Source organism: Centroberyx gerrardi, chromosome 16, assembly GCF_048128805.1.
Source record: "Centroberyx gerrardi isolate f3 chromosome 16, fCenGer3.hap1.cur.20231027, whole genome shotgun sequence".
In the NCBI taxonomy this organism is placed as follows: domain Eukaryota; kingdom Metazoa; phylum Chordata; class Actinopteri; order Beryciformes; family Berycidae; genus Centroberyx; species Centroberyx gerrardi.
Window position 1 is genome coordinate 25,043,335 of NC_136012.1, and position 13,547 is coordinate 25,056,881.

At 42.9% G+C, this 13,547-nt stretch overlaps 1 protein-coding gene across 1 annotated transcript in view; it reads right to left on the bottom strand.

Annotated features, from left to right (window-relative positions):
* Positions 1 to 368: 368 nt before the first annotated feature.
* Positions 369 to 13,547, bottom strand: part of ankrd50 (ankyrin repeat domain 50) — a 35,021-nt gene continuing 21,842 nt past the window's right edge. The window contains exons 4-5 of the mRNA XM_071920254.2: positions 2,467 to 6,011; positions 369 to 2,149 (exon numbers count right to left, since the gene is read on the bottom strand). Of these exons, the coding sequence (XP_071776355.2) occupies positions 2,470 to 6,011 (3,542 nt within the window). The 3' untranslated portion in view covers positions 369 to 2,149; positions 2,467 to 2,469. The remainder of the gene's footprint in view (positions 2,150 to 2,466; positions 6,012 to 13,547) is intronic.

The following is a 13,547-nucleotide window of genomic DNA, read 5'->3' on the forward strand; positions in this document are numbered from 1 at the left end:
CTCAATCTCCTACCTTCCCTATTACTTGCCATTTTATCATCCATCTTAAAAAATGCAGGCTTCATGAGAGTTAATGGTGCATCAGTGCCAACACAAGCTATTCTGTACCAGGCAAATCAATCAGCCAATCAGTGTTGAATCTAGGGATACGTAGCACTGCAAACCACGGAAGACATAGAAGTAAAGAAAATAATAGAATTAGAAATACTTATTCATCTAAACTCATTAATGCATGCCTCCATAACGCTAGTACTGTGAAGAGACTAGACTCCAAATCAAATCAAATCACTGCATTCTTAATTTTATGTGATTTGTCCATATCCCATATTTATGCATGAATAAAGCAGCGAAAGACTTCTTTTCCAGCAGTAAAGCAAATATGTTTATTAAGCACTTTAATATACATCAGAAAATTCCACTTCATATAATACAGGAATTATTTTTAAATGAAAGTTGAATGTACATGGTAAGCTATTTACAATCCAATCATTGACAGTCAAATCAAAGATGACAGACAAAACACAGGCAAGACAAACAAGATAACTGCTTAACAAGACTATGTTTTCCAACACTGCTTCTAGACCTGGTCCTGCCTCGAATCCTTCCATTGACCCTTCATGGCATACTTTTGAGCTACTGTTGTACTGAAGAGCTGAGAGCTTTGAATAGGGCTTATAAGTGTTTGTGCATGCGATAGGTTTCCACCCTCCCAACCCCCCGCTCTTGGCAAAAAATAGCTCACTGTTAACATTATGAAAAGCCTGCAAAAATATGACACAGCCTGTAAACGCTAACGCAGCTCCACATCGTTCATGAGAAACAGATGTTTCAGTTCCCCCAGCGTCACAGTGGAGCACCTCCTCCCTCCATCTCCAGTGGGGTTAGGTCCTGTTGAGCTGATATGCAGCTGCTCACAGGGAGGAGATGGGACAAAGTATGTTGTTTCAACTTTGGCTTCACAACTACGCGTTTCAAATAATGCTTTCAGACCATAATATTATTGAAATCTACAAGTTGTCTTAATGGCTGAGCCCCTTTGAGCTGTTTTCTATCATGCCCCTGAAAAGACCAGCGGGAATTACTGAAACATATTAACCACATGACAATAATAAGGGAAACAAAGCTTGAATTTTGTTTCTTGCATTGCAGTAGGTTATACATGTAACTCTGCGGACAAATGCATTTTTTTAAATCATTACTTTCACTTGAAATTGTTGCATTTAGCACCAAACTCTTGCTGACGGTACACAATGGGTTATTTAAATATTTTAAATGCACGCACAAAAATATAAACACACAAACAACTGAAAAATCCCATAGGGACAAAATGAACTCACGGATTTTTTACATTTTCAATGAACTCTCCTCCTCCCTTGGATATCTGTAATAATACACAACGCACAAAGCCAACAAAACTGGGAGTCCAAAATAACTGCAGGCAATTTTTGAACACAGCACCATGGTAGAGCGTACAACACAAAATGTAGCAAAAGTGGCTTTTTTCCAAAAATAAATATGCTTGTATATACTTGTGAAGTAAATTGCCATAGCTATTAACATATTACACACAACATAGGTTTAGCACACTGATCAAGGTTAACACAGATTATTTGGGGTCTCTAGAAAGGCAGAGTATCAATGCTCTTAATTTCATACCATGGCATCAATTACTTTTATGTCCTCTGGTTTGATGCGACAATGTACTCAGTGGTACATTGCTGTCAGTGTGAAAAAAAAACTGCAGACAGAACGAACAACAAATGTAATATAAAATAATAAAAAAGCATTGGTACGTTTCTCTTGAACAATTAGTTTGATAAAACACATGGATGGGGGTACAGGGCGAAGGGAACAAATGCATGTCTGTCATTTTACTCTTTTAAAAGTGCATACACTGTTTATTAAATAGCAATACATTAAATTAAAATGATAGTGTGCATGAATACATGAAGAAGGCTGTAACAGATGTAGGCACATCGAAGTATCAGTTCACATAAGCCTTAGGCAGCAATCAACAATCTTCCCTAGGTATTTTTTGAGGTCTCCCACTGATGAGTGGCAAAAAATAAAATCATTTTTTATGCAGATGAAAATAGTTGCTTTGGCACATTCCCTCCAATGTCTGCATGACGAATGGCATTCAGCACATCTGAAATGGTATAGGAATGATTTAGGTTAATGCTTTGTTGGAGAAAAAAGTCTGCTTGGCCAGATTGAGGCATTCTTCTGAATGCATCCATCATGCACATGTCTGATGAAGTCCAACTAATGATGGCTCTATTGAGTGCAATCCAGTAAAAGCTAAAACGTCCTATTAGCCTCTATATTTGACACTGGAAATGAACAGACAAGCTAAAGCATCGCCTATGTGCTGTCACGTTGACCGTAATTTCAACTTTGAGACAAGAGGAGATGTATTTCAACGAGAGCACATACTGTGGGATTAGTTTGAAAAGTAATTCTTACCAGCTATAAAGGAGTCTCCTTTTTGTAGTTAAACCCGGGGTCGGATCCTTCAATCTGCAGTTTCAGGGCTTGTTTAAGGCTTAGCTCAGTTTCCCCTATGGGATAGTTCTCCAGAACATCCTGGTGGCCTCTGTTCTGCACAGTCCGAGGAACTGATACCCTCCCCAGGAAAACCTGATTGCCCTGTAGATGGTAGTTGGGGTTGGTCATAATGCCATTCCTCTTCTTCTCAGCACAGCTCTGCTGTTGGATAAAGAATTGATCTTGGCCCTGCCCCCCGTCCTGCTGGATTGAACCACCAATCATGATTTTACAATGGGGATCCTTCACTGCAATGTTTGCTACCGCTTTGTTGAGGGCAATCCTCTTGTCAAACTGGGTCATCTCATACTCCAGAACCTGTCCTTGGGTTGATCCGCTGTTCTTGAGTTTTTTCTTGTCTCCTAATGCCCCTTTACTATTCGATGTCCCATTTCCGGTCTTACTTCCCTTTGTTGACTTAAGACCAGGTTTTAACTGTGTCCAGTCAAAATCGTTGGATGGAGATGATGGCTGCTGACCAATGGACTTAGTGGTGGAGGAAGGGGACACAATAGACTGTCGACTCCGGCTGCGAGGCAGGGAGTGCTGTTGGATTTGCTCTGTGAATGTCAGTCCATGGAAACTGTCTATTGGCACGGTCTGCGCTGTAGCTGTGGATGAGGTGGTTCTCAAAGAGGAGTTCTTTGAGCTCTTGAGGGAATTATTTGAGAGGGAGGACTTCTGTCTGTCTACAGTGGAATCGGGAGATTCTGATGGGGAACTGAAAGCGTGGACAGGTCCATTGGGTAGACCGCGCCCAGACGACTGCATATCTCCAGCTCCAGTGCTACCAGAGCTACTTGATTTGATGGTGAGGGACTGCATTTTGCCGGTTACAGACAATGGTGTTTTCTCTTCCATGGTGTGTACTGGGGAGGGGTTGCAGCCATTCAGAGTTGTGGCCCCATACTTCTCCAGGAGTTTTATGATCATTGAATGGCCGCCTTTTGCTGCCACTCTCATTGCTGTGCGCCCAAACTGGTCAGCATGGTTGGGGTCAGCACCATGCTCAAGAAGTATTTGCACAACATCAATGTGGCCCTCCTGGGCAGCTATGCCCAGTGCTGTTGCACCCTGGTTACATGTATGATCCACATGTGTGCCATTGTCTATCAAAAACTGCACGACTTTTGTGTGGCCTTGCCAAGCAGCAGACTGGAGGGCAGAGCGCTTCTCGTTGTCACAGGAGTTCACATCAGCGTGATAGTTTATCAGCAGCCTTACCATTTCTACATGCCCTTGCCAGCAGGACACGTGGAGGGCCGTTCTGCCCTCAGTGTCACTAGCTTCCACATTTGCCCCATTTTCAAGGAAATACTCCGCCATGGCCAGCTGATTCTCAAGTGCCAATATGTAGAGCGTTGGGCGTCCATCTGCATCTTTGTAATCTATGTCAGCGCCGTGGCTCAGCAGCAGTTCAACAATATCCCTGTGGCCTTCCAATGCAGCCACCCTGAGAGCATTCCTCCCATCATATCCCCTCTGGTCAATGCATGACTTGTTTTCCAGAAGAATTTGTACGCAGTCGTAATGTCCCTCTTGCGAAGATAATATCAGGGGTATTCTTCCGTCGTTATCTACCTCTGTACAACGAGCACCTTGCTCAATAAGGGCATCGCACACTTGGCGGTGGCCCTCAAATGAAGCCATGTGTAGCGGCGTCCAGCCAGCATCGTCCCTGTGATTCTCATCCAGACCTCTGTCCAGCAGAGTTCGGACCACCTCTACATTCCCCTGAGCAGACGCAATGCTCAGGACAGTCCTTCCCTCACTATCGATACTATCAACAGCGGCTCCCCAGAAAAGCAGTGTGTTGACAACAGAGGCGTGGCCCATTGACGCAGCAGCAAGTAGAGGGGTGCGGCCATTGTTGTCTGTGTGATCCACATCAGCTCCACCTTCCAAAAGCAGATCAACTACATCTACATGTCCTTCATAGCCAGCCACAAGGAGAGGGGTCATGCAGTCTTTGTCACAGTGGTCAACCTCTGCTCCCCTGTCGATCAGAAGGCTTACAACAGAAGCATGGCCTTTACTTGCGGGTACACAGAGAGCAGCAACTGAAAGGGCAGTCCTCCCATCCACGTCTTCATGATTAACCTCGGCCCCGTGGTCCAAGAGGTGCTCGACAATCTCTCTGTGTCCCATGTATGCCGCAGCAATGAGAGCTGTTCTTCCTTCATTGTCTGCCTTGTTGACCTCAGCCCCATGTTGAAGGAGGTTCAACACAATGTCTTCATGACCTCCCCAAGCGGCAGCTCTCAAGGCCGTTCTACTGTCAGCGTCGGCACAATCCACTTTGGCACCAGCGTAGAGCAGAGCAGATACCACCTCTGAATGTCCGCCCCAGGCTGCTGAACGAAGGGCGGTCCATCCATCATGATCTGTGTGGTTTATGTTGGCCTCACAGCCAATAAGGCAGTTGACCACCTTGGTGTGGCCCTGCCTTGCTGCAAGAGTAAGTGCCGTTTGTCCGTGGTTGTCTTCTAGCTCCATGTTTGCCCTTCTAGATATGAGCAAGTTCACCACGTCAAGGTTTCCACTGTATGCAGCGTTGGCCAGCAGAGTTCTCCCATTGGAGTCACACTGGTTCACGGAGGCCCCATTGTCAAGTAATGTCCGTATTGAGTCCTCTCTTTCCAGGGCCTGTTGCACAATACATGAGGCATGATCATCCTCATTGTTCACGTGAGCGCCAGCTTTGACCAAAAGTTGTAGCACCTCCTGTTCTTTTGGTATGGAAGTGGTTAGAGAGTCTTTAGCAGGAGTACCATTCCAAACCATCCAAAGAGCCAGATTAAATGGCTCAATCTGCAGATTGGAATTGACAAGGTGCAGGGCAAATTCTTGCACTTCGAGTGGTTTGAGCTGCTTGGCCCGGCAAGTGTAACTCATCGCCAACATCCTATGCCCCTCTGCTGCATTGCACAAGTATTTCTGGGTGCAATGCTTAACATCCAGTAGCCACTCTGCAAAACTGTAGTGAAAAAGGATTTTAGTACTCCCAAGGCCATCAACCAACAACTTGGAGAGAATGTCCATTTTTTTCTGAAACTCTTCCATGGTCAGAGTCATGTTTTTGGTCCAGACCGCATGGTACAGTTCCTTGACCGTGAGTGGCCTGCAAGTTGCCAGGATCACATTGAGGATGGGCTGGACTTTGGCAAACTGTTTCCTGACAAATAGTCTCTGGCAGAGCCACAGATAGAGACCATTGAGTGTGCCGGGGATGTCACGGATTTCGCGAAGCATGATGAAGTTCTCCACCACGCCATCCAGCACACGCTCCAGGTAGAGGAAGCAGCCGCTGCTTTTGATGTGGAGCTGGTTGAGCATCTCTGCAGTCTCCTTGGTCAGATGCTGCCTCAGGGCCTCTTCCTGGTCCAGCCTGTGGAGGATATACTGCTGGACGTCCTTGACAATGTAGGCCTTGCGCAGATCATCAAGGCTGATTTTGCGGAATCCTGAGGAAGATAAAAAGAAAGGTACATTAGATGAGTCTGATTACAGAAAATTATTAGAAAATTAAGATAAGATAAACATTTCAACACACATTTCAAAAATAACTGGAAATACATGAGCAATATAAAAAGATATAAACTATAAACTTGTCAATGAATGGCAGTGTCAGTAGTAATCATAGTTGATGGTGAGCAGTGTTAGTTTCCCCACAGTGCCCCTAGAGTCACAATCTGAAGTCTGACCTTGAGATCATACCAACTATTTATCCACTGATCTTTTACCTTCAGATAATTCGCTTAAGCCATCCTTTAATTTCCTAAGGCACAAGATAATTAGAGCTAAAGCCATGTTGTTAAAATAAAACCTTTCAGAGGAATTGAGAGCATGACCCCTCTGGTCGCTGGCAGCGGTCAGTTTCAGCAGGAGTTCACTATCAGTACAGCCTATGAAGGACTATGGAAAACAAAACCAAGGCACCAATTGGTGCAATACATAGTATTTGATGCAGAACCACTATCAATTGTAATAATTTAGAAAATTTGCATGTTCGGGGAAAAAAAAGGCACTAATTTCAGAATTAACATATTTCATTGAAATATATTAACAACAGAAAAAGCAGAAAAATACTCTGGACATCCTGAAAAAAAGAAATGGGTAAAAAAAAAAAAATCCACCTCCTTAATACTAAAGCAGGGTTGATTGGCCACTAAACCCATCCATTGACTGTACAGACTATTAGTGCTTAATCAGCAGGGGCAAAGCTGCGGTAAAGGCTGAAGATGTACAAGAATCGAAATGGAGAACAAGGGAGACATAATTTCCATGCCTGTAGCACATCAATGGCCTGTTAAACATCTCTCCAGTGTCTCACTCATTATCATGCTACATGCTCTCAGCACAGACCTTTAGAAATCCTTCTGAAAAAAAGAAATATCACCATGGGTCTTAATTAATGATCGTTAATGGGAATTCCTCTCCCAGACAGTGGAAAAATAGCCCCATAATAGCCTCCGCTAATGGGCATTAAGTGAACTTTTCTCCATGTTAAAACAATCTGTTCATGGTCTGCATAGCCTGCAACCCAAGGGCAGAGAGAGCATTTTTGCATACTTTTATTTACAGTTCCCATGGTTCTCAGGCTTAGTGGGGCAAGAAGAAAAAAATCAGCGGAGGCTCCCTCAGTGTTATTGACATATTTCTCAATGACTAACAGGTTTCCTACTCTGGGAAAAGGGGTTGTTACAACACTTTCATATCCAACTGCTTAGCTGGGTAACAACCTATTGCAGACCTGTGTTTCCTGAAAAAAAGAGGTGCAATTTTATCTCAGTCTTTAAGTGTACATGCCCATTAACATTTACCTTTGAAATTAAGGTACCTTATTGATTGTAAACTATTCATTACCAACTCTATGTATCAAAGTTGAATTCTGACAGGAAATTACTTGAAAAGAATACACATGAATCAACACCAACACGCCCGTCCTTAAGAGTAACTTAGATTGCATCGATTATATAATACAACTTTTCCCTGCGCAGAATATGAATCACACTTTGTCACCAAGCCTGAGGCACTGCTCTCTTCATCTGACTGGTATTGTGTGGGTAGAAAAGGCTGTGAAATCTTATTCCACACAGGGCCAATGGTAACCACACCTGGAGAGAAATGACGAAACTCCCCCAATCGAGGCTATTGTGTAAGGTTTTATAGAAAAACAAATACAGCCTGCAAGTTCCCAAGCAGGTACTGACAGCTTGGATAACAGACCCATTTAAAACAGCAGGAGCAATGGTTTATCTTCATCACCCACTTCTGAATCTTGAGTATTTGACAAGATAAGCACACCTCAATTCAGTTGTGAGTTCAGATGAAATTCTAGCATTCACACCTTAGATATAATTTATTTTTATCCTTTGATATGATGGAGAAAATGAGAGAATCAATGAAACCCACAGATTGTGTCATATTTTTTTTTGTTGGTTTGGACTTGGTCATAGGCACAAAATTCATACAATAAAACCTTTTATGAATGAGGGCTGCTGTTTCCTTTATATTCACTTAGCAATGATGTATCACAACAGCAACACCACTGCTAGGGAAGACATGACATTAAAAACACAAAACAAATATACTGTCAGTTTTTGGGATTAGTGCTATCCAAATGAGGACAAGTTTAACTCTTCAACCTAAACTACAACCAAAACTGGGACAGATGTGAAACCAATAACCTCCAGTCTCTGCTACAAGGAAAAATGATCAAGGAAACATTCACTCCATATTACATATACTGTATATTCATGTCCACAGATGTAATTTAATGTATGGTAGAGGGGCTGCTGTGCAAAGTGTCCAATCTGACAAAACAGTTTATTCCTCACAGTAGTATCACTTTCCAGCAATGTACAGTAAGCTCACTCGATCATTACAAGAACTCAGTGACCCTAACCCACTTTGATGCTGCCATTGTTTTCAGTGACTATGTGGATTTTCCATTGCCTCCTCCCTCTCACAGGCTCCATGACCTCCTGCTCTGGCTCCCAGCCTCGTCCTGGGAGTAACAGAGAGGGAGGAGTCGCCAACACCACAGCAGACACACGCAGGGTAAAACGCATGCGCAGTGGAAGTTTTAACGCTGGCAGAGGTAGAAAGATACTAAAATAATTTGGTCCAGTAGAAGCACTGATACCAAAGTTACATTTTACTCAAGTCAGAGTAAGTACAAGAGCAGGCAAGTAAAAATACTCCAGCACTTTGTTACTTTTGAGGGCTAAAAATCATTAAGATTTTGTGTATATTCCAAACCTTTCCCCCCAAAATCTGGCAGATTAGCCATTTTGGCATTTGGGGACGGTTCCTGTCAGGTATAAATCAAAAGCTATAACAAAAGTTAAGAAAGGTAAAGTTCCAAATGACCTTAACGTGCAAAAGTAGGAGTAAATACAAAAATAAGGTAATCTTTTTAACAAGAATGAAGAAAACTAGCCTCTTAATATATACACAAGTAATATTTATGCAAAAAAGCAAAAATTAAGCCCATAGCCCATCAGGCTATCATCAGAGCATGTTTCATTTTATTTTTTCGCACCTTTTTTTCTTATTGCTACTTCACCTTCTTAATGCCCTTTTTTGAGGCTTGCAAGCCTGGTGATTTTGATATCTGCTTCCCAGCCAACGCACAATGACAAGCGCCTTAGTCAACACAGGCGAAGTATCAAACGTTTTTATTCACCATTTCATGGTCAAAAAATTGTCACTGCATGAATGGCGTTACCCCCCACACGTCTGACTCTCTGACGCTCTGACGTCATTGACTCTTCCTGGTCCTCCTACTCCTTCTGGACCCAATCCTTCTTTGGGCATTCTGGGATAGCTCCAGCTGGGACAGGAAACCCACGAGCTGAGAGGGGGGAAGAGGCCATTAAGAGGGGAAAAGGAGGACAGAAAAACTTCAGGGAACCAAAAAGAAAAAACTATTTTCATCCAGCAAGTGACTTCAGCACCGTGACATTTTAATATTTTGTCTTGATGTTGGATTTTGATTTGTTCCATTCTCTGAGGGACTAAGAAAAACAGAGCATGTGCATTACAACCCCATTCTGGAGATGTTACCGTCTCATGAATATTTTGACAGGGGAACAAAAGAAAAATGCTTCCATGCTGTAGTTTTATGATAAACAGTTTCTCCTACATTCCACGGTCGCTGACACACCAATTATGAAGACACACAGACTAGGAAAGCTGGAGGAGGGAGAAGGAGTCAGAAATTTAACTGCAGCTACCATGAAATAAAGCGCTTGCATGGATAAAAAAAGCTTTTTAAAATCAATTTCTAGGGGCCAAGAGGAAGAAAAAAGAATTGAAAAGGCAAGGGCCTCCAGTCTGAACATGCCAAAAAAGACCTTTCTTTCAATTACTGTAAATGGTGGAAGATGACCTACAATTTCCACTTGAGTCACCGCAGACATCACTTCATAAGGCCTGGATCTCAACTGTGAAGTCATGGCATTATCATTGCCCTACTATTGCAGATAAAGCACTAAAGCAGCCACAGGGCAAAGGCATCCAACCAAGTATTCGACGGCTGCGCCATGTGTTGTCATGTAACAGGAACTACTATTAAATACTTTGCAAGAACTCTTATTGGCTACCAATGTTCAAATGCTTTCCAAGAACCATTTTCTTTCTCTCCAAAACCCAACAGTAGTGAAGACCTAGATTTTGAAGACCTAGATTTTGCACCATTACAAATGGACTACACAAACTGTAGCTGAATATTGTGTGTGTGTGTGTGTGTGTGTGTGTGAGTGTGTGTGGATGGTTGAGAGTCTGAACAAAGCGACTGCTAAACAAGCAACAAATGACACATTCATCAGGGCGAGGGATGCAGCTCCCGAGTACAGGCCTCTGAGCCAGCTGCTGCTCGTTACGGAACTGGATACCGGCCACAAGAGACAGAGCCCCACGTACAAAAGAGGGACTGTTTGCCTTCTAGATTAATTTTTCAGATGACAAACGAGGCAGCGTGTATGTGTGTGTGTATGTGTGTGTGTGTGTGCGCGCGCATGTGTGTTGAGAAACTAAACGTTCCAGCTCATCAACCGGGATTTTAGAATGGCAGCGTCTCAGATTCAGCACGTTCTTCGCGAGACACCATCTTAAGTCATAGGATCCAAAAAGAAAACAGAAACCCAAGCCTTGTTGCCCTCTCCTCAAGCGCTCCAGTAAACCCGCGCTCGACAAACGTCTGTTCGACAGCTGCAGAGTTCCCAGCTCCAAAACATAAGAGCGCCAACCTCCTGAACACAACTATGTGGATGAGAGTCAGCTCCAACGGTCTGCAAACAACAGGCCTTTGAAAAGTGAGCTGCCATTTCATAGTTGAAAACGATGTTCCTTCTTTGATTATATACCATCTCATTTATACTATTCAACGGAAGAGTGGAGATAGCATATTCTATTTCATCTTAAATGAATGTGGCTCATGCACAAGTGAGAAAGACAAAGCCAAGCAGAGAGAGGCCTGGACTCTAATGAGGACACTCTTTCAACTGTACAAAGATAACTCTTGGAAGAGAGTCATTTTTTGCTTAGTAACTACATTTTATGTGTCAATTCTATTCTTGTACCTGATATACGAAGCACCACTAGGCGAGACACTGTGAAACGATTACGCTTTAACAATTAATTTGTGTTATGCTGGAGGCAAAGCACATGAAAACATCCTTGCCCAAACATGCCTCATGTTGAATTTCAAACGGGACGCAGAGGTTTTCCAGTCAAACCCGTTGTGGTGTAACTGAACAGGGCTGGGAAGGCAGAGGGGGGCAAACAAAAATTACAATGAGAGGAATACATTCAAAACACCGACAGCACCGCACAGCTTTAAGTCTGCAATCTAATAGTCTTATCAAACCACCTGCACGGAAAAGGTATGACACGCCGGGGAATACATCCATCAAAAGATGATTTATGCGGAACGTTGCGGAGCCCACAGCCAAATGATGAAGGTTTTTTTTCTAACAGCCAAAGAAATGAGGTTCTGTACTTGAGATGTGTTTTTGAATGAAGGGAGCTCATGAGGATGGCGACATGAGATTAACTCATAAGGCAGCACACCTGGTCATATCTATGTGCCTCCACTCAGTCTATCCCATAATGGATATCTACTCTAAGTGAGTTGTCACTATATATCATGGAACTTCTTGATAGAGTACAGCTGCACAGATGACTGGAAATTTCATCCAAGTGAAACGATTCCGATAGAGAACTACTGCTAAAATAACAGAGTGCTAACATTTTTCCACTCATGCTAAGAATACACAGATCAAACATAACCAACAGTATATAAATAGTATGAATTTTATTCAAAGTGTTCATTTACCAATTGCCTTTTTCTGCAAAATCAGGAGAACGTAGTACTAATGTTAGGGCTTTTATAGCCGATAGTCACTCCTCCTCCTTCTGTTTGATGTCTTGCTGCATGCTGTTTTTCAATTTTTGCACTTAAATTTAAAAAGGTCAGATGATCTTTTATGTGCTAAATAAGTTTCATGACCCTAAGAACCATAAAATCCATTACAAACCAACTGTGTCATTTCAAAAATGCATGGTCGTCAACCTAAAAAAGTAAGGCTCATTTTCTAAATTCCCATTTACTTTTTGGAGATACAAGGTTTTGGCCTTGATGGCAGCGATAAGCTCTAGTAGTCCTGGGAGTTCCTCGCCCCATAGAGGATCACATTTCCCCAATTTCTCTCCATGTTTTTGTTCGTCATTACACTGGCTGACCTCCCAGCGACCTCATTTAGCCATATCGCCACATGCTTCCATTCACCTGCACAGCAAACTACTCAGTCCAGCATGTCAGTCACGTTTTATTAGCCATCTAGTCAAATCACCCATTATCTGCTATCAACATGCAGCGGCAGGAAGGTCTGGAACCATTTTGGGTTCACGGGGAAATGTCCAGACAACAGAGTTTTAAATAAGTTCAGCACATGGAAAGCTCACAGAGCTCACTGTGGAATCGGGTACTTGCAAAGTTATCCTTGGCATGCAAGTCAAGAGGCAATGTGGGATAAAAACCCCCGTCTTTACTTTAGAGCCCGCTGCCCCTGCAGCAAAACCAGCCAATGACGTGCCAAGAATTCCACTGCATTTATTTCACCTAAAGTCAAATTAAGACCTAATTAAAACACCCTTCAATTAAAGCAAAAGCTGACATGTCTCGCTCTGTACCACAGCCTAAAAAAAAAAAATGCCATTCTCGAGTCTATAAAGCTTTGGCAGGGGCATGCCGCATACCAAAGGGCATCACCTCAGAGGGAAAGAGGCCAGCCGGTTGCTCCGCCATGTTTAGAATCATGTTACTGCAGTGCAGCACCCAACGTGTTATAGATACAGACACCGTAGACCTGTAATTTACCTGGCTGTCAGACTGCATGGTGGTAAATTACAGTATTCAGCAAGGATTATGGTCTTCAGCTCATCCCAAGTGAGGCTCAACATGCAGCCTCACCGACGACACCACATACATGAATATGAACACAAATCTTCTTGTCTGCATAAGCCAATTTCAAGAAGGGGGGTAAGCTAATGAAATATGCCGTCCTTGCTCATCTTACCCATCTTACCCAGGCATCGAGGTGCAGAGCCAATCAATACTGAAAATTCAAAGAAGCCAAGATGAGAATGTTTCTATTGGACCTTGGTGGGTGGAGGCATTTGTTAAAGGTGCTCTTTGGTTTGGTGTCATGCAATTGAGCTTCTCCCTGATGAAAGCCAAAATGTGTTGGAGTTGTTTTTCAAATGTTCTTTTGAACTATGAAATAAAGGCTTTTCAATATTTCTGCTTGGCACCTAATCCCTCATAAAAATCACAATTTCATTTCATAGTTTCTACTGCATCTGTAGCATTCACACCACAATAAATCAAACCCTCTATCAATGATGCCGCAAAATGTCATTTACTGGGGAGTCAGTAAGCAGAGCCATCTTTGTCTCTCTTCGGGGAGAATTCCACGGCGGCCCAGAAGAAA